Raw genomic sequence first — 19,012 nt, forward strand, 5'->3', positions numbered from 1 at the left:
TCGTTCTTCACTTCGTGCCTTTTAGTGGAAATTAGATGTGTGCCGAGTTGTCATACCGATCCCGTCGGGTCCCCTGCTGAAAAGCATCAACACTATTCACGCTGTTCGGGAAACTTCAAGAGGATGGCTCGAAAACTTTCTTTCATGGTATTAGGTTGAGTTATTATGGTTGACTGATTCTAGGTTTATAGGCTTCGGTAATTTACCCCTAAGTCTTTTGTGGGAAGTGTATGTTTTTATTTCAAAATTGTGAACACATAGGAAAAATCATGCCATTCAATCAAAATTCGAATCATCTTCATTCAAGGAAAAATTGATGTTTAGTGTCTTGAACGATAAGTCCTTATATTAAAATGTGATTTGCAACATCACATCTCCTTGGCTCGTTACTGCACAAGTTGGCGATTATGTTCATGAGTTGTATATAAAATAAATATGGTAATAAAATAAAACTAACCATTAACCAAAACAACCACACTTTTCATGTCGTCAATTGATGGCGCAAAGCGCTTGTGGTTTAATGATTTCATGTGGAGCAAACCGTTGCAGCTGAATATATTTAAATCGCCGACCATGGCTAAATAGTGTTCGGCTTTGAAAAAATCAAGGTCGGAAACTATTTGCTCAGCGTTTGGATCAATTGTTACTAGCAGCAGACTTTTTTTTGCTCTCTACGGTCCTCTTTTAGTGCTGCACCATAGCATGACATGTCCGCAGGGCCATTATTTGCCTTCGAACACTATCAAAACTTTTTTAGTTGTCTGCGGGCAACCGTGAATGTATGTTTTATAGCGCTTAATCGACTGTGTTATTGGGTTTGATGGGATAATTAAAAGTTTTTGTTATCTAAGTTGTTTTGAAAGTATTTATAGGTTACTGGAAGAACAAAATTTAAATTCCAATGGTTGTCCACTACCGATTTGTACTTCCTAGATGTTGTTGGAAATAATTAAAAATTTGGTGGATATTTGTTGGAAACAATTATTTTTTTAAACATTTCTGAATAAACAAAAAATACTCGAAATCTGACACAACCATCTTTGATTTGCAACCTTTGCACGTGCGATTTAATTTATTCCTCAAGTGAAATGTATCGTTCTCTATAACCTCGTGTGTATTTTTTTCTTATAGACTTTAATAAAGGAATAATTATTTTAATAATAATAAATCGAAACCGTTGATCGTATGCAAAATATAAAATCGTCACTAGTCAGGATATGAAAAATGTGAAACACGAAAACACAATTAAAATAAATGTAAAATACAAATTCATTCATTCCAAATCTGTCATTTGTTGAAATATATTAGCACAAAAACTTCAATTTTCAGAAACAATCTTAGCCTTTCAATTTCTATGACTTGTGTTTTGCTTTGAATGCAGTACTTTGTCGATTTTATTTACATTCGTTTTTAAAACTACTCGCCAAATTTACGCTCGATTTTCTCACACCTTCTATTTCTATTTTAATCATTTTAGAGACAAAATTCTCATATGTGTCTGGAACCCTCATGGCACTTGCGTTCCTTCATGAACTTAATTTATTTGTTCATATTTCTGAACAGGTTAACCAGGTGTTAAACATTACGAATTCAAGTTGTATCCATGAACAAAAAAAAAACTATTCATATTTTTGTTGCCAAATTCACGGTTTCTCCAAACTACGATGAAATTTTTTTTGGACCGTTATAAAATCGCAAAAACACTGTAATAAGTTTTTTAAACCAATGAAAAAATCAAATATTCAATATGGAGGAAGTATGACCCAATACCAACCATTATGGGTATTTTCTAAACCTTGATGATCCTCAGATCTAAGATGGCGACTTCAGGTTTTTAGAATATACCTTGAAACAACCAAATACCGTCCAATACATATTTCGAGTTCAAGGATGATGTTCAGTGACCGGAAACCAACTTCAGAAACCGCTTTGAGGAATCAAGGTGGTAACTTCCGGAGTCTGATAGTCAACTTGAAATGGCCAAATACTACCTAATATGAATATTTCCGACTTCCAGAGGTCGGGGAACGATTCCAGACCCCATTTTTTAATTCAAGAAGGCATCTTCTGATTTTTCCAACACTAGAATGATAAAAAACCACATGACACGGATTTTTTCACTCTTTACGTTTTAAGAATATTAGTTGTTTTGTGTGGTATGGAATTATAAGAGGTGAAATGAGACACAAAGTGTGTGGTGACTTGGGCTAAATGAGCAATGAAATTTATTGACCTATAGTCGACCATCCGTCAGATTAACTAAAATTCTTTTAACATAAATCCAAATTTTTGAATGTTTGGCTGAATAAGATGTTTTCCGATAGAAGTTTTCTAAAATCTCTCAAATTTATTCCGAAAAACACAGGTAACGTTTAATAAATTCATAACTTAAGTCGGTAAATCGGTGATACACACAGACATATGAGCCGTTGAGAACAAAAGTGGTACATGTGCCATTAAGTAAATTTTTCAGGAGACGCGATAAACGAAAACACTCGAATAGTAAATTATTTTCAAAAATCATTGCTGAAAAGGTTTCAAAAGACTGTACATGAAAACATAACGAGTTCTGGTTGAGAAACTTACACAAACGTCAATGGAAATACATGTACCACGTTTGTTCTATGGGAAAAATAATGACAACCAGAAAACGTTTAGTGCATAAGTGGTACATGTACAGTCCGAGCATGAAGGATGCATGTCCAAGTGATTGAGTACTATAGGATAATAATCTTTTTGTTAAGGAAATCTGTCGCTTCGTGGCGCTAGGGTATATGTATTTGGTAACAGAAGAAATTTTACATAAACTAGATCGACTGGGGCCAATTGAAGGGAAAACACCCTGGTTTCTTTAGGATTATTATCTGATCGATAATAACTACACTACATTGTTTTGGCTATAACTCTGGTATAAGTTATCAGATCTCGGCTTTTCTTTTATGTTATAATATATTATTGCGTTCTGCATCAATGCATACAAAAAAAAAACCCAAAAAGTGAAAAAATGGCACATGTACCACTTTTGCTCTCAACGGCTCAAATGCAAATTCACACACGCATACATACACAAATAAGAACATTTATACACAAACATGCGAACTTGAATACATACACACGTACGAACATATTTGCATTGAGTGATTTATACATTTTAATACATAATAGCTGGGGCCCTCCCAGGTGGTCTCGAGGTACGACGCTGATCTAAAAAACCAGTCGTCGTAGGTTCGAGTCTCGGTTCGGGAGAGACTGTTAGTGTCAGTAGGATCGCTAGTCCCGCAATTGTGATGTACACTTAACAGTTGGCTGCAGAGTCTGCGTATAATGAACAGAAGGTCGAGTTCCGAGTAGCACATACACACATACGGAACATTTTTACGGAATAATTACTCTACATTTCTAGGAGAATTAGAAATCAAAAACCGTTAAACGTAGGGGAAGCGTACCAGTTATGGCATTACCTAAAAGATGTACCAGTTATAGTATGAACCAGCTTTGGCCTATGGAGTTTAAATGGAATATGTAGTGCTATAACTGGTACCATTGCACTTATGCTATATGACGATAACTGGTGCACCTACCCTAATCCAAAGTTTTCTGATAATATTTGAAATCGTTACTAGTAAGTATATATAAAAATAAATTGAAATATGATATTTTTTTGTAGAATAAACAATAACTAATTTAATGTTTGCTAATTATTGTACCTTCCCGGCGGGTGATTCTATATGACATCACCTGATATTTAAACATCGTTGTATGTTTTATCAATTATACTTGAACATTTGTACGATTATACTGTTCAATACGGTTGGAGAACAGATTGATCTTTAATATGCAATACAGTTTGTGTCAATTGCGCATATAGTTGATGAATAACAAAAGTTTAAAATTCATTTTGTGAGGTAAAAACTTAATTCTCTTCGCCGGAATAAGGTTAACAAACCACTCTGTTTATGTTTTATTTTTGTGGTTGAATTCGAAACTATAGTAATCATTTTGGCAAAAATTTAATGTGGAAATCAGTAAGCAGGATACCAAATATGATTACTACAAACACCGTACACAACCGTACGTGTACATGACACCAATTAGTTGGCATTTCGAGCCAATTTTTGTATGCTTGGAACCGTATCGTCAACCTTTTCGTATTTAGAGTTTGGAAGATAGAAAATATATAATGGTACTCGACCTTCAATCTTTTTCTCTATTTTCGTCACATGATAAGAAGATGGTGGTGATAATTATAATATCATATTTTTTATACATTTTACCTGTTCAACCACATCACATGATGATGATTGTATTCGAAACAATGCACACTGTTTCCAAATCTACCAAAACGTTAAAAATTAAAAAAAAACTCAAAAAAATGTTAAAAATTGAGTTTAGAGCTGTATAGTCTTCGGTATAGTTGTTTAATTATTTCTTCATTTTATAGAAGTTGCAATATTGTGAATACTCCACCTAAAAGCATGCTTGTCTTTTCTCCTTAGAAAACTTATGAAGTGCAGTAGAACATCTTGCACTGCGAAAACAACTGCTCTCACACTAGAGAGCAAATCAACGCTCATGCTAGAAGAGAGCGACAAACGATTTTTATCTGCTGAGCTTCCTGAAAGCACTGCGGTGAAATCTGAAATCTCTCTCTTGCGAGACAATGAACTATGGTGTACTTTCTCACACGTGTGGACATCACGCACAATAATTACACTGCAGAGCTATCTGCGGTGCGTTTCACAGTTGGTTTCTTGAGCATGGCAGAAGAGGAAAAGAGATTGGGAGAAAAAAAGAACTGCGTTGCTCGTGCCGGTCGAGTTTACTCTGGTCGAATTCGTTTTCGCTGTGTAGCTACACGAGGACTACACTTTTGCCCGGTAGGTTTTTTTCACTTCCGGGACTACTCGCCAGTGGACACTGTTGTGTACTTCTGCGTTTTCTCTGTAGAGTGATTCACCCCTCTCGTTTCTATCAGATGTGGGGTGAGCTGGAAGTATGTTTGTCTCTCTGTAAGCTAATTGAGACACTTTGGAGTGGAGAAAGAAGCAGTGTGGTGAAAGCATTTGCTACACGCAGGCACATGCTGTAAGAGAAGTGCGCGGTGAATTTTTTCTCCTCACCTTTCACATACTGAGGAGAATGACAAGCATGCCTAAAAGTGAGAAACGAATTTGCCTTTTCTCATTTTTGCTTTAAAAATTCACTCTTTTCGGCAAAGTTTTTTTATTCGCACTTTTTTTTCCATCGGTCGAGTTCCGCCACTGTTTTGTGCCAATCACCGACGCTCGAAGAGGCGACTCCACCCAGGACCCTAACTTACGACCCGTTGATTAACGGACCGGCGCCAACGGCTTTACTTTTTCATGCGATGGAAGGCGTGATCCCTGAGATTTTTCGCCTCAGAAAATCTCCCGGTGTCGGCTAGGATTGAATCTAAACCAGTTTGGTTGGTTGTGAGTTGATCACGCCACCCCACAACCATCGACGTCAGCGTCGGCGTTGGGACTTGAACCCAGGCGTTGAGCGTGATTCAAAAACCCTTCCTTAATTATTTTGCGATGAATGTGGCCCCTGGTCCCCGTGGTTCTGTGGTTAGCGATGTCGGTCGGCTAGCTCTCCCACACGGTTGTGATATCAGGAACTTTTCGAGCTGGAAATTTTCTCGACTCAGCACTGGGGCACGGTGTATCGTTGTACTTATCCTACACATGCAAAATGTGCAGAAAACAATATCGATAACGAATTCTCTCAACTAATTTAGTTGATCGAGACTGCTATTAGCCCCAAGGCTAAGCGTGCGATATTGTTTTGTGGCCCCTGAAAAATTATAATGATTTGGATGGGATTAATCTGGCTTTCTCAGTCTTTACTATACGACAATCTGTGTAAATTGCCCGACGTTTCGGCCGTGTTTGGCGGCCTTTTTCTAGAGAAGCTGAATTTAATAGCGAAAATGTTTAGGGGTCAAGTACAATACAAGTCATGCCGAAGTCACCCACTTTAGTTATGTCCTATTAGTATGTATGGTTGTTTACGGTAGAAAGTCCTGTAGTGCTGTGGTGTAGTCTAATGTTCGGCGACGATATATAGTTGGGATGTATCTTCATTAAAAAACTGCTAACTTTGGTCACTGGTCTGATTTGTAATGTAACAATTGTATACAAAACACGTGATCTAAGCGAATAATGTCGTTAACAAAATAATTTGAGCAACAAATCCTACAAAGAACGTTTCTCAGGGCCTGAACGTCTCTTGAGAACAATAATATACAAGTTTTGATCCCTTTGACGCAATTGATGAGAACGGAGAGAAAATGTTTGTCTAACATTTCAATAGGAAAACTTACTGTCACTTTCTGTAAAAAGTTTAGCATGTTGGTTGGATGTCTCCAAAGAATTGTTACCGTTCTTTTAACTGTCGACGGACGGAGGACGGACAGAAATGTTGGTCTAACATATACTGAGGAGAGAACGCAGAAAACTTTACGTACCATCTTACAAAAAGGTTTATTTTTCAATTCGGTAATTTAATTCATCTATCAAAGTAATGTCAAAGACGAAAAAGTTTTAGATTAGTGAGGTGAAGTTGTAGATGCCTAAATAGTTTTTTGTTGTATAAAAAAACAGCAACTTTTTATTTGACAGAATAAAATAAATTTTCCTTAACTCCAGCCTTAGCGTGAATAGAAAATCGCGTATTATTTCTACATTTTCATCTCCGGTCACGTTTCTAGAATGAATATGTCGGATTATCGCTTCGAACCCGTTATTAACGCAGTGCGAAGTGTTTCGTAACTTCTTTTTTTTTTGCACCCAGTCATTGTTTTCCAGTCGCAACCGGATGTATAGCTTACTGTTACCCGGCGGGCAAACACCCTTCAAATAGTAGTCCATATCTGACTGCGTATTGAGCTCCACTCGTCGAGTCGTCTCCACTTTGGCGCGCGCGAGCATACATTCGGTGGCAGCATATCGAATGTCGGGTGATTTATTTGTTTGCTTAGCAGTTGGCGCTGGAGCTCAGTAGTCTTCTTCCGTCAATGGCACCGTGCGTCGCCATTTTCACCACTGCTCAGTTGCCGGCGAAGCAATCAGAAAATACAGATATCGCGCGTCCCGCAGAAAACCCGGTCTGGGGAAAATTCGATTTGGTGATTTCCTGTGGTTGACTTTTTCCGCTCCGAACCAGTGTGTGCTGGATATCGTGTGTCGTGCTGCAGCAGTGGGGAAATAGCCAGTTGGGATGAGGTGGTGTAATGAAATGAGGCCAAAGTAGTGAACGAACTCGGATTTGGCCGCTGAAATCTTCTTTTCAAGGTCTTCACGGGAAATTGATTACGCTTTGCCCGGTTTTTCCTAGCGCCAGAATGTTGTATAGTGGAAATTGTGTAAACAAGAATTCTGTTTATTGAGGAATTTATTAGGAAATGGCATTCCATTGTGGCATTCAATCTCAGACGAACACCTGCTGGAAATTTGTCTATTCGTAGTGAATGACTCTTTTGTCGTTGGTTTTCGTGTACTAATAGCTGCGCATAGAGTAATAATTAGAATGGTTTTTGTTTACCGTAAGTTTCGATGATTTTAACACCTAGACATTTTTTCGACTATCACAGTGCTCACAACGGATTTACGAATGTCAATGACACATGGATTTTTATCTAATCGAGGCTCGAACTTGCGATAACCATGTTGTGTGGTCCGCCACGTACCGTCGAAATATATAAAAACCGTTATCCGTAAGAGGTTCCAAGCTTATGACAATTTATCGCAGGAAGTATTCGAGCCTGTTTATATGTTGATTAGTGCCGTTTGCTTGTACACGCTTTTCGGATCACTTGGCACATGACACATCAAAAGTAAATAAATTATTCATTATTCACTTCTGCATACATTATTATCACCGAGGTTGTAAGCATTTTTATTACTCTGCAGATGGACATGCTTTTAGATGCATGAATGTCTCCCCAATGTTTCTAGGAACTATCAAACTCAACATCCAAGCAAAACTATTTAGCAATATTGAACTAGGGTTCAAAAACTTTTCAACCTAGAACCTTTGGAATATTTTTCTTGCAAAATTATAACTGTTGCTAGTGCCTTTAAGAATAATGGTCATTATTTTTCGTCGACTAATTTGATGTCGTGAAAACAGGACAGAAAAATGTATTCTGACACAGTGTAGTTTGGGTTTGTGAGTCTCTTATATTTGACATGTACTTTTTCCCGAAAAACTCAAATGATGCTTTATAATTTGCTCGGACATTACGTACATGCTTCAAAAATTTAAAACTTAGCATAATATAAGGGATTGTTGTGAAAATTTCTCAGTAACTCGTTGTCAAATACACAAAAAAAAATCCGTCTTCGTTGAGAGAAAGTTATCTATCTGTATCTGTATATCTGAAGTTTTTGTTCAGCTTGCTCCTCCAGTTATTTATTTTATACCATCACATGTACTGTGATGTGACTGTGTGAGCGGAATTCCATTCTGCTTGAACTTTTCTATTTTGTGACAGCACAGAGCTTATTAATTTAATCTATGTATTTTTTTAATTCCTATTCCTAGCATTTTCTTTAAAAACATGCTCTTGTTTCCTTTCGAATAGCTTTGTTGTGCTCAAAGTAATAAACAAATGCGATACATTGAACACTTATGTTTCATAAAAGCTACAAGACACATACTCGAAAAAAAAATCAGCTTGGAGCAATTGTTCGGTATATCGATAATGTTCGTGTTGCCAGGACCAAGGAGAATTTTTTCGTTTGCAAATTTTTATTAAAACAAGAAATGATACAATATTTCTCTCCTTTTTGATCTTAAAAAGCAAACCAGCAGGTTGCGACAACTTGTAAGCCATGATGAGCTGGATATAATTTTACACATCTCCAAAAATGAAAATATTGTTTTGAACAGAATGCCAGATTGTAATTGCTTCCAAATTGTTTAAATTCTTTGTCTGTTTAAGAAATATAATTCCAGCAGGGGATTTACAATTTAGTGGATTTTGACATATTTTACAGTGAGTCACATTTCACAACATTCTGTCCCATTAGAGTTATCAGTAGTATCATTTGTTGTTATCTTATCTAACCATAAACTGTGCCAATTTTTTTTTTAATCAACTTCAAATTGTGTTCACTCAGTGATTCATACTACTAACCCATACAGTATATGAATTGTACTTACAGCAAACATAAACTAATCAATTTTGGCACTTGTTTTCAAATTTTCATTTATTACATAACCACTTTGTATGACATATTGTAATCTAAAAACTCACGAGGACATATTCGATCGTTTGAGGATGCAAAATGTATGAGTTATTATCTTAACCCTTAAATGCGCAATGTTGTTTTAAAACAACACTACTAAAAACGTTTTAAAGTATACGTATTTTAGTATTTTTAGAAATATAATTTATTGGAACAGCTCTCTAGACTCTAACGAAGAAAACTTAACAGCTGCAAGTACTGTATTTGAATGTTTTTTTTTTAATTTTTGCTGTCGGAATCTCGGAAACGAAAAAAAAAACATGGCGTGATTCCCGACTGGTGTTGGCTGTCTTTGAAAATAAATTTTAAAATGAGGTTAGTGAAAATGTCTGGATTATTAGAAATTATACTAACAAAAGGTCAATTTTAAAGTTACTGTTAACAAAAGTAATTGTTAAGGCTTTATTCTGCGATAAAATCACAGTGTTGTTTAAAACCAACATGGTAATATTTGCACATTAAAAAGTAAATCTTTCAATTTTTTCATGCATATCGGTTAGTTTTAGAGCATTAAACCTGTTAAACAAAGATTTTATGTTTTCAGATGATTTTTTAACGTCGTGAGAATTTAAGGGTTAAAGATTCACTCGTTCAATATTTGGTCAGTTCATTAACATAATTATCACTTTTTTATATTCTATACCGTGCAGAAGTCGGTTTGTGTCCCTCTACTCTGATGTTACTGCATTTTTCCTTGCAGTGATCATCATCATGTGACCTTTAATGCACAGGCGAACGCATTGTGATATCATCGCTCATCTCGAGGGACACTCTGTTTTCACTTTTGAGCGTCAATATTGTAAACCTTGAATTTTTAACCGACAATGCCAACAGCAGCGGAAGAACAAAGAAGTTCAATCAGGGCTTGTTTCGGTGCAGACCATGAGAAGAGAATAAAGCGAATGTGCTCTCAACCGTTTTAGGTACGAGATAGTGTGATAGTGGAGTATTGTCCAGAACTGTAGACTTAGATCGGACCAAATTCTGCGGTGCAGTTTCTTCATCGTTCCACATCGTGCTGTGGCAATAATAATGCGAGAGTAAAATGAAATCCATCAGTGAATCAGCAGAGCGTGACCGGAGGTCATTCTTGGGCAGATCTCCGAGCGCACATGTACTGCTCTTGGTGCTGGTCGGGGCCAAGTTCATACATTTCGGTGAATGAATGACCGCCAGGTACGATAAATGACGTCATGATTTTGCTAGTCATTGTACCGTGTCGAGGAAAACGTCGTTGTGTTTGAAAACTGCACATTTCCGACCTAACAAGTACAAGGTACTGCAGTGGTTTTACTCCAGCCAGAGCGCACTTGTCAGCCGTCCAGCGGAAATTACAGCTATACACGTTACTATCCAAAATAGGGGCTAACAGCGATCGGTGCGGTATTTTTTGTCGAGCATAATAATTTAACACCTCTTCCATGAATCATATTTACTGCCAGTCCGAGAGGCTTCCAAGTTCACATTAACAAAGGGGAAGACACGTTCGAAGGCAATTAAAAAACGTATGGGCAAGAAAAACTAGTGATTTGGTTCATTCGGGTTACCGTTCGATGAATCGCTCAGTGTTTTGATTTTTTGTTATTTGTCTGTACGGTTCAGCTTCTCTATCGGTTTGGTGTATAGCGTACGCATGATTATTTCAGTAGCTTAATCAGGTGGTACTCCAATCCAAATTTCACTTGATAGCTAATAATGGTGTAACAATAACTTACGCCATGGAAACTAATTCCGGATGCATCTTTTTTGGAGAGTTTTGAGGCAAATCATTGACCTGATTGTGTGTTACTCACAGGTGTTGGATGTTCGCTGCAACAGCATATTTAGATGATGAGGAAACTCATTTTTATGTACTATTTTGAGCTTTAAATTATTTGTTGATCATTGTACATTGTAAGAACCGTAAGTGTTTGTGTCCTGTTTAATTGTTATTTGTTGATATGGAATGCAAATAGTGCTCGTACTCATTTGGACTAGAAAATTTTCGAAACCGAGGTCAAACAGAGTCGATTCGAATTTAAAAAAAAAAATCGATGATTATGATACATACATAATGACTTGTAACTTATGATAACTATGTTATGAACAGTTAGGAAATACTCCCAATCTAAATATCTAAAAGCAGGTTGGATTTTTCGATATAGAAAATAGATTCAGCAGATTGACAGACCAGTAGGAAATCTTGAAAATAAAAATTCTCACAGGCTTTAAGGTGAAACGGGACGTGGTCGCGATCAACTCGAATTTTGCAATCTATTTTTTTCTTGATTTATGAAGACTACGTACATGAAACTTTGATCAATTGTTTTCACAACTGCTGCATGCCCGAAGTAGCAATTTGAGTGCTGTTTATTTAGTGGAAGCCGAATTTTTTACGCTCAAATTACAAAAGTAAAAAGAAATCTAACCTCAGAATTGTATAGGAAAAGACCACAATCCCGTTCACCTTAAGAACTTTAAACGCACTAAATGGTCCTGGACATGATGACACTAAATTGGTTTGAACCTACAAATAAAGTTTACCGCTTCCAATCCGAATCGAGCAAATTCTGGTGTTCCGCAAGGTTCTCATTTGAGACCAGTTTCTTCTATTCTGTATAAGAATGACATCTTCCTCATTCTTAAAAATTTAAAATGAATAATTCATACTGCGCATTTCCGTGCATCATATCACTGCGGTTAAGCATGATTACTATTAAATACATTGAATTAAAAGTTCTGTAATTCACTGTTAAAATTTTTTAATGAATGTTTACTGAAATTCTTCGAATTTCTTATTTTTCAAGCAAAATTAACGTTTTGCTCTAACTCTTTCTCGCCAGACTCGATTTTTCGGAATGTTGATAATTATTAGTTGTACAAATAAAAAACCGCCGTTTTTTCCAGTGGAGCCAGCATTGCAATTCCACAAGAAACGGGCAACCAATTTAATCGACCATTTTGGATTTGGCTGAAACTTTGCGTAGATGTTTCTATAGGCAAGAGATGCTATTTTGTGCTATTTGTTTAATTTTTTTTGAACACGACACATTTTCGAGAATCTATTGAAAAATGCTATTTTGGGAAGGTATTGATGATTTCAAATATCTTTGAGGTTAAAACTGTATGTTTGATCGGTATGTCTTCGGCAAAGTTGTAGATAATAATTTTTGCTTACCGAAAAATTATACACTCTAGAAATAATTTATTGTGGAGAATAGTTAAAATTAAAATTAATTTTTCAAAAACGTTCATTTTAAAAAAAAAACTTTTTTTATAAAAAACTGCAAAAGATTACCTAAACAATGCAACTGGTCCGATCATGGAGAAATCAGGAAAATAAATTATGATTTTTTGAAAAAGAGAAAAAAAAATTTCAGTTTTTATAAAAAAGCCCATGCAAAGTTTCAGCCAAATCAAAAATGACGTTATTATAAAAAATACACCAAAGGATCTGAGTACACCATTCGATTCGTTAGGACGTCCAGAATCTTTGGGCAAAATTTCAAAATCATCTTACAGTACATTTTTTAATAATGCCCTTTTGAAAGTCGCAAAGTACAAAAAGGTGATATAAAATCAACTAAACACTGATTGTAAATCACGTTTTTCAACTACCATTTCATGAAATAACTTGCAAATAGTTTCTACACATTTCGAGTATTATATTTCATGACATTTACAATTGGTGGAAAGATTTATTCGAAAATCCCACAGTGCACAGTGGTCTAAGCTCGGAAAATCGTGATCGTTTTAGATTTGACTGTGAAAACTTGATTTTATATACTCAATGCCTTCATCAAAATTGTTCCATATAACAAGGTCTTACTTTTAGCGTTTTCGGTTTTTTGATCAATTCACCTAACAGTTAGATAAAACAAAATATTTTTTCTAATTTTCAATATACCAGATTGCTTTCCTCGGCAAAGTTGTGGAAAAATTCAAAAGAAAAACAATTGCTGAATACAGCGATATCCTATCTGTACATTGGACACGACAAAATAGAGTTTTTTTTGTGGAACACACTCACTTAAAATATGTTTTATGTCCATAAATTTTTCTGTGATTGTTACATTGGGGTTAATCAATTCAATGGTGTGAAGCAATAGGGTTCAGTGATAGTTCTCTTTCAACTTCCTTTTTTATTGATTGATTGGTTGATTGATTTGGTTGAAGGGAAGCGCTGTTTTTGAAATTCCATTTGTTCTCGTGTTATTTTCCGCTGCGCACAATTCAAGCCAGCAAACAAGGCATAATGATCATACACACAGCCGTTAGTCACATACAGCTATTAGCAGCCATACGGCTGAAAGTACATGCGGCGCGACAGATCCGACAAAATTATTAACATGTCCGGACATGTTCAGCAATGCTGTGCAGTCTTGCGACCGAATGAATCGCTTGATCAGCCTTATTGTGCTTAAATCAACAGCCGGCAGCGAGTCGAGCTCAGTAAGAGTCAACCGTAGAGCGCTTTGTAGTCCTAAGGTTACAGAGTCCGCTTTGATAAGCGGGTGGTCGTGGGCTCGAATCTTAGCAGAATCAGGTCATTTAGTTGTGGGTTTATTCTTAGGCTTTTCACTACATACCTTTTCTTTAAGCTGAATTCCATAGTACCACTGTTGACTTTCATTCTTAAATGAGTCCCTCTTTTAATAAAGCTTTTCTGAGTAACAGGCTTCGAAATGGTCACGGTAGAACCACTTTTCACTGCGATAATCGTCTTCTTCTTCCTCTGACGCTACCAAGGCTCGCTGTCTGAATACATTCTTAAACAAACATGTCAAATGAGTATCGCCATCACGACGTTATTTTCCTCAAATGTATTTTAACATTTTTCTAGAATTGAGAATTACGCACGTTGAGTGCGTGTATTCTGGAAATTATTTATATCATTGATCTTGTAATAATATTTCTTAACATAAATGAACGAAGGAGACAGAAATAGGCCAGAATGGCATCCCTAAACAATTGACAGTGTGCATCTCTTCGATACGCGAGTGTCGTTTGACTATTTTTTTCTTTCTGTGAGCTAAGCGGCGATGGTTTGGTTGTTTTACATTTACGGCCGAAAGCCGACTGTGACGCACGCTAAGGAAGCGAGATTAAATGAAAATGGTGACCGTTTACAAGCCTGCTGAGTAACGTATATTAATTCCCTTCAGGCAATTGCAATTATGGCGCGATCTTGGTAGGAGAAACGAGGTTTCGATAAGACTCATTCCTCTTGGCATAATAAGTCCCTCTTAAAATGAACCTGGCCAAAGATAAACGTTAAGCGAAGTCTCTTTCCAGGCAATTGTAATTTGGTTATATTGTTAGGGTTAAAAGAGGCTCTGTATAGTAGAGCTTTAAGCTTGAAACGGAAGGGTAAAATCTTTCACACAAGCACAGATATAAATGAAAAGCATATCATTTACTTCAATAGTGATACTGTCAATAACATGAAGTGCGGAGTACAGAAAACACCTGGGCAATAACACAAAAGATCTAATGTCTCTGCTGGCAGTGACGAATCCACACAGCGAGATAAAAACTACTCAACCGTTATCTCGCTGCAATAATCGGTTATACAATGAAGATAACATTTCTACATGCCAGCTTTCATACGTGACTACTGAGAGTAAAAATTTCAATGGGCGTGTCTTTGTCTACTAAAGCGAAAAAACAACTAATCGGTTATAAAGTGTGTGTCTCAATGTTTTCGGTATTTCAATTGGTACCCCTATATATACATATATATATATATATATATATATATATATATATATATATATATATATATATATATATATATATATATATATATATATATATATATATATATATATATATATATATATATATATATATATATATATATATATATATATATATATTTATATATATATATATATATATATATATATATATATATATATATATGTATATATATATATATATATATATATATATATATATATATATATATATATATATATATATATATATATATATATATGTATATATATATATATATATATATATATATATATATATATATATATATATATATATATATATATATATATATATATATATATATATATATATATATATATATATATATATATATATATATATATATATATATATATATATATATATATATATTACGGTTTCCTAGTTATGATAATTTAGAAGTTATAAATCTCTCAAAAATCATATATCAATAGTTTGCCTTAAATCATGTGCTTGGAACATTCTACAGATTTTTTGCAAAAAAGCTTTAGAACCAATTCCAAAAATTTTATAAGAGTGTTTTATGGACACTTTGTCCAAAAATCTTTCAATTTTTGTAAATTATTCAAACCTACTAAAAACAAAATCGTTCAGAATCCTCAATAAATTATCATGCCTTATATTTTATTAGTCCTGTCAAAATGTACAAATACACAAATTCGTTGTTAATTTTCCAGTTGCACAGTTAATATTATACGTATTTTGAAATATTTAAAAATATTGCTTAAAATTTATATTTAGTGTTGTTTTGTGCAGAAAATGATTATTTTCCGATGTTAGATTTTTTTTTAAAAGTCACTTTTCTAGCATTCCTCATTTGTAATTATCTGCAGAACCCAGGAGCGACTCGTCCATAGGTGCAACCTGTGCATTGCACACGGGAACGCCATGCAAAAAAATATAATTCAATCGCAAATTCATGTTAATATTTTATTGGTTTTTAGTTTCACTTTCAAATAGTAACAAATAGAATGACTTGCGTGATTACGCGGACATGATTGTGATTTAGGGTGGTTTACCGGTAAAACCGATATTTTTTTAAATACCGAAATACCGGTATTGAAGTGGCGAAAAAAACGGTATTTTCGGTATTTTTCTTTAAATTAAAAAAAACTTGTCAGAATAATCATAAATCATTGTAGAGCTAAGGATTGCTACCCACTTAGGTAGGCGTTACAAATCACATGACGAGTATATAATAAATACATTTGGACAGAAGCAACATTGAATATTAATTTACCCTTACCTACTTATCAATTTTTGTTATCTTTTCGCTTGTTCTGCATGGATTCAGATGATGTGTTTATGTGTATCGATAATATGTCAAAAAACTTCATATCAATAAAGCAAAACATTTATTTTTTGAGTAGAACAGCTAATCTCTTTACACACTCATACTCACAGAGGCAACTCGTGGGTTTTGAACCTACCAGTTTAACTACAAATTATGAAAATCAAACTAGGCAGTAATCACAATCATGTCAGCGAAAATTTTTTGCTCGTGTTAAAACTTCTGCTTTTTGTATAATTTTCTATATTTTTATATTTTTGACCAACCTGTCATTTCAAATTTATTTCTATTTCAGTTACAAACTTGTTCATAAGCCACATTTTTCGTTTCTCCATCAGGAGCTAAAATTAATAAAATAAATATAATAACAAATAATTTAAACGAACTGTTTAAAGAGCATCGAACAGAATATAGAAGTATTCACCTTCGATTCCTTCGGATTCGTAAAAAGTAAATTCTGGTCTGATCGTCATTTCTTTTCCTTTTTTTTTCATTCATATACTCTTCTCAACAGTTTCAAATATTGTTTTTCTAAGGATTTTTTTAAGTTATTCACTAGTTTGAAACTATGTTTTGCGATGTGAATGAAAATTAAAAGGAAAATCTGCATGTATTTTCGTTAATATAAGTTTCGAAATTATGTTCTTCGTAATCATATCACTAGACTAATTCATTGAATTTTTTCAAACACTGTTAAATTTATCCAGTGTTGTATGTGGAACATATACCACAAAGGATCAAAACAATGGTCGCAGAGGTCCAAATCTTACAAAAAAAAAAACTGGACGGTAATGAAGCATAGGTACTCATAAATGCAAAAAACATAATTATGCAGCGACACGTCCATACATAGATGCAACCTGAGACGCTAAGCAAAAAATGAACTTCAAATCCAAATATGTGTAGGTAACGTCTTCGGCAGTGGTTTACTCCAGCAGGTTTTCGCATAAGACTGCGGTAGAAAACCGGCCGAAAAAATCTACTGTCGGAAACGTTCGACACCCTATATCTTAAATTATTTTTCTCTTTTATTTTTAAATAGTACAGAGAGAATGATTTGCGTTTTTTCGCGGACAATCATTATAACTTCTCCAAACTATGATTTTAAGAATTTTGTAGTTGGAAAAGTAGGTTCAAAGTTCACGAGTCACCCCTGGTTTGTATTAACCCGAAAAAAATAAAAATACCGGTTTTACCGGTTTCTATTTTTATGAATACCGAAATACCGGTTTTTCAAAAAGTCGGTAATACCGACCACCCTATTGTGATTACTTCCTCAAACTGCGATTTTCAAAATTTGTAGTTGAACAGGTAGGTTCAAAAGCCACGAGTCGCAGCTGGCAGAACCCAAGTATTAAATATACTAAGAATACTTTAGATTATACTCATAGTTGAATAAATAATAGGACATCATTTATTCTGAGCGAAATCGCCCGAAACCTTGTTTATCATAATAAACTTATACTCCATTTCATATCTTTTCAGGCAAAAAACCATCCGAGAGTGATTTGCTTTAAGGAAAAATTTATTCCATACAGTCGCGAAGCCACAACAGATTAGGCGAAGTCTGATATTGCTTTTCGTTGGAAAGTGCGCCGTTTCCGTCGGTTTTCTCGGAAACAACTTTTCGATGACGGAACAAGTTTGCAAAGTAGGTAAATTGACGACCGTAATACGAAAGCATTCGTACAAGTGTACACAAATCGCATGAAGCAAGAAAGGAAGTGATCGGAAAAGTCTATCCAAAAAGTGGCAGTGAAAGATGAAAATCCTATTATGTGGGCACCCTCGTGCGTCGCTGTTCCGTCCTCGGTGTAGCAGCATTCGGAAATTTTAATGTAGATAAGAGAAGCGGTGTTATGAATCGGGTTTTATTACCGTTGTTTACCTGCGTCTCGTTTGGCGATTGTGATTGGCGAGGTGAAATGATAATTACGCAACAAGGGGGTTGCTTCTCGACGCCACCGAAGAATAATCAGGCTTCATTAAGCAGTAGCGGCTGCTTCGGTAACAGAGTTTCCTCCCCAGCTTCTTGTGTGTGAAGTGTTTCCACCGAAATAAAGCAATCAGCGAGTTTGAACTGAAGGCGACAGGCAAGGTGTGCAAGAAGAAACTGCCGATTGGCTTTGAGTAATTGGTTTGACCTCTGAACGTGAAGAAGCGCAACAATTCGTCGTCTGCCGGTTCGTAGCTACTCAATCGTGGTGGGTGGAATCTGTGTTGAAATAATTGTATCGGAGTGAATGACACTGATAGGGCCCGGTGCCCCAGGTATGGCATTTATGATGAAGAAGAAGAAGTACAAGTTTACGGTAGAACTCCATCTGGAAGAGCTGGTAGAGGTGCCGTTCGTTAATGCGGTACTGTTCGCGAAGATACGACTGCTGGACGGCGGATCCTTCCATGAACATAGCAATAGGTAGGTTGTTTAATTTGTTGTTTTTTTTCAGATTTGTTAAAATTCTCAACACTATATCATAATAACAAAATCACACGTTAGACCAGAGTTTGAATTAGAGTCTCAATATTTGAAAAGCTTTTGAATAAAAAGTTTCCACAGCTTTTCTATTGGATTTGCTTTCGGCGATTGTAAAAGTCGTGTATTCCGGGAAATGGGGTTTTATGTTTTCCGATTAGTTTTACCTCAACTATCTTCATCGTTTGTAAAACATTGATAAGAAAGTGG

At 35.3% G+C, this 19,012-nt stretch overlaps 1 protein-coding gene across 7 annotated transcripts in view; it reads left to right on the forward strand.

Annotated features, from left to right (window-relative positions):
• The window catches only part of LOC129726510 (uncharacterized), a 153,099-nt gene that overhangs the window by 43,844 nt on the left and 90,243 nt on the right, over positions 1 to 19,012 (forward strand). For 6 of the 7 annotated variants that reach the window (XM_055683316.1, XM_055683322.1, XM_055683319.1 and 3 more), the window contains exon 2: positions 17,812 to 18,745. In XM_055683316.1, coding sequence (XP_055539291.1) covers positions 18,570 to 18,745 — 176 coding nt within the window. In that variant the 5' untranslated portion in view covers positions 17,812 to 18,569. Of the gene's footprint in view, positions 1 to 25; positions 148 to 17,811; positions 18,746 to 19,012 lie in introns of those variants that run through there. The other variant, XM_055683318.1, reaches the window with a different exon arrangement.

The sequence above is a fragment of the Wyeomyia smithii genome, chromosome 3, assembly GCF_029784165.1.
Source record: "Wyeomyia smithii strain HCP4-BCI-WySm-NY-G18 chromosome 3, ASM2978416v1, whole genome shotgun sequence".
Taxonomy (NCBI): domain Eukaryota; kingdom Metazoa; phylum Arthropoda; class Insecta; order Diptera; family Culicidae; genus Wyeomyia; species Wyeomyia smithii.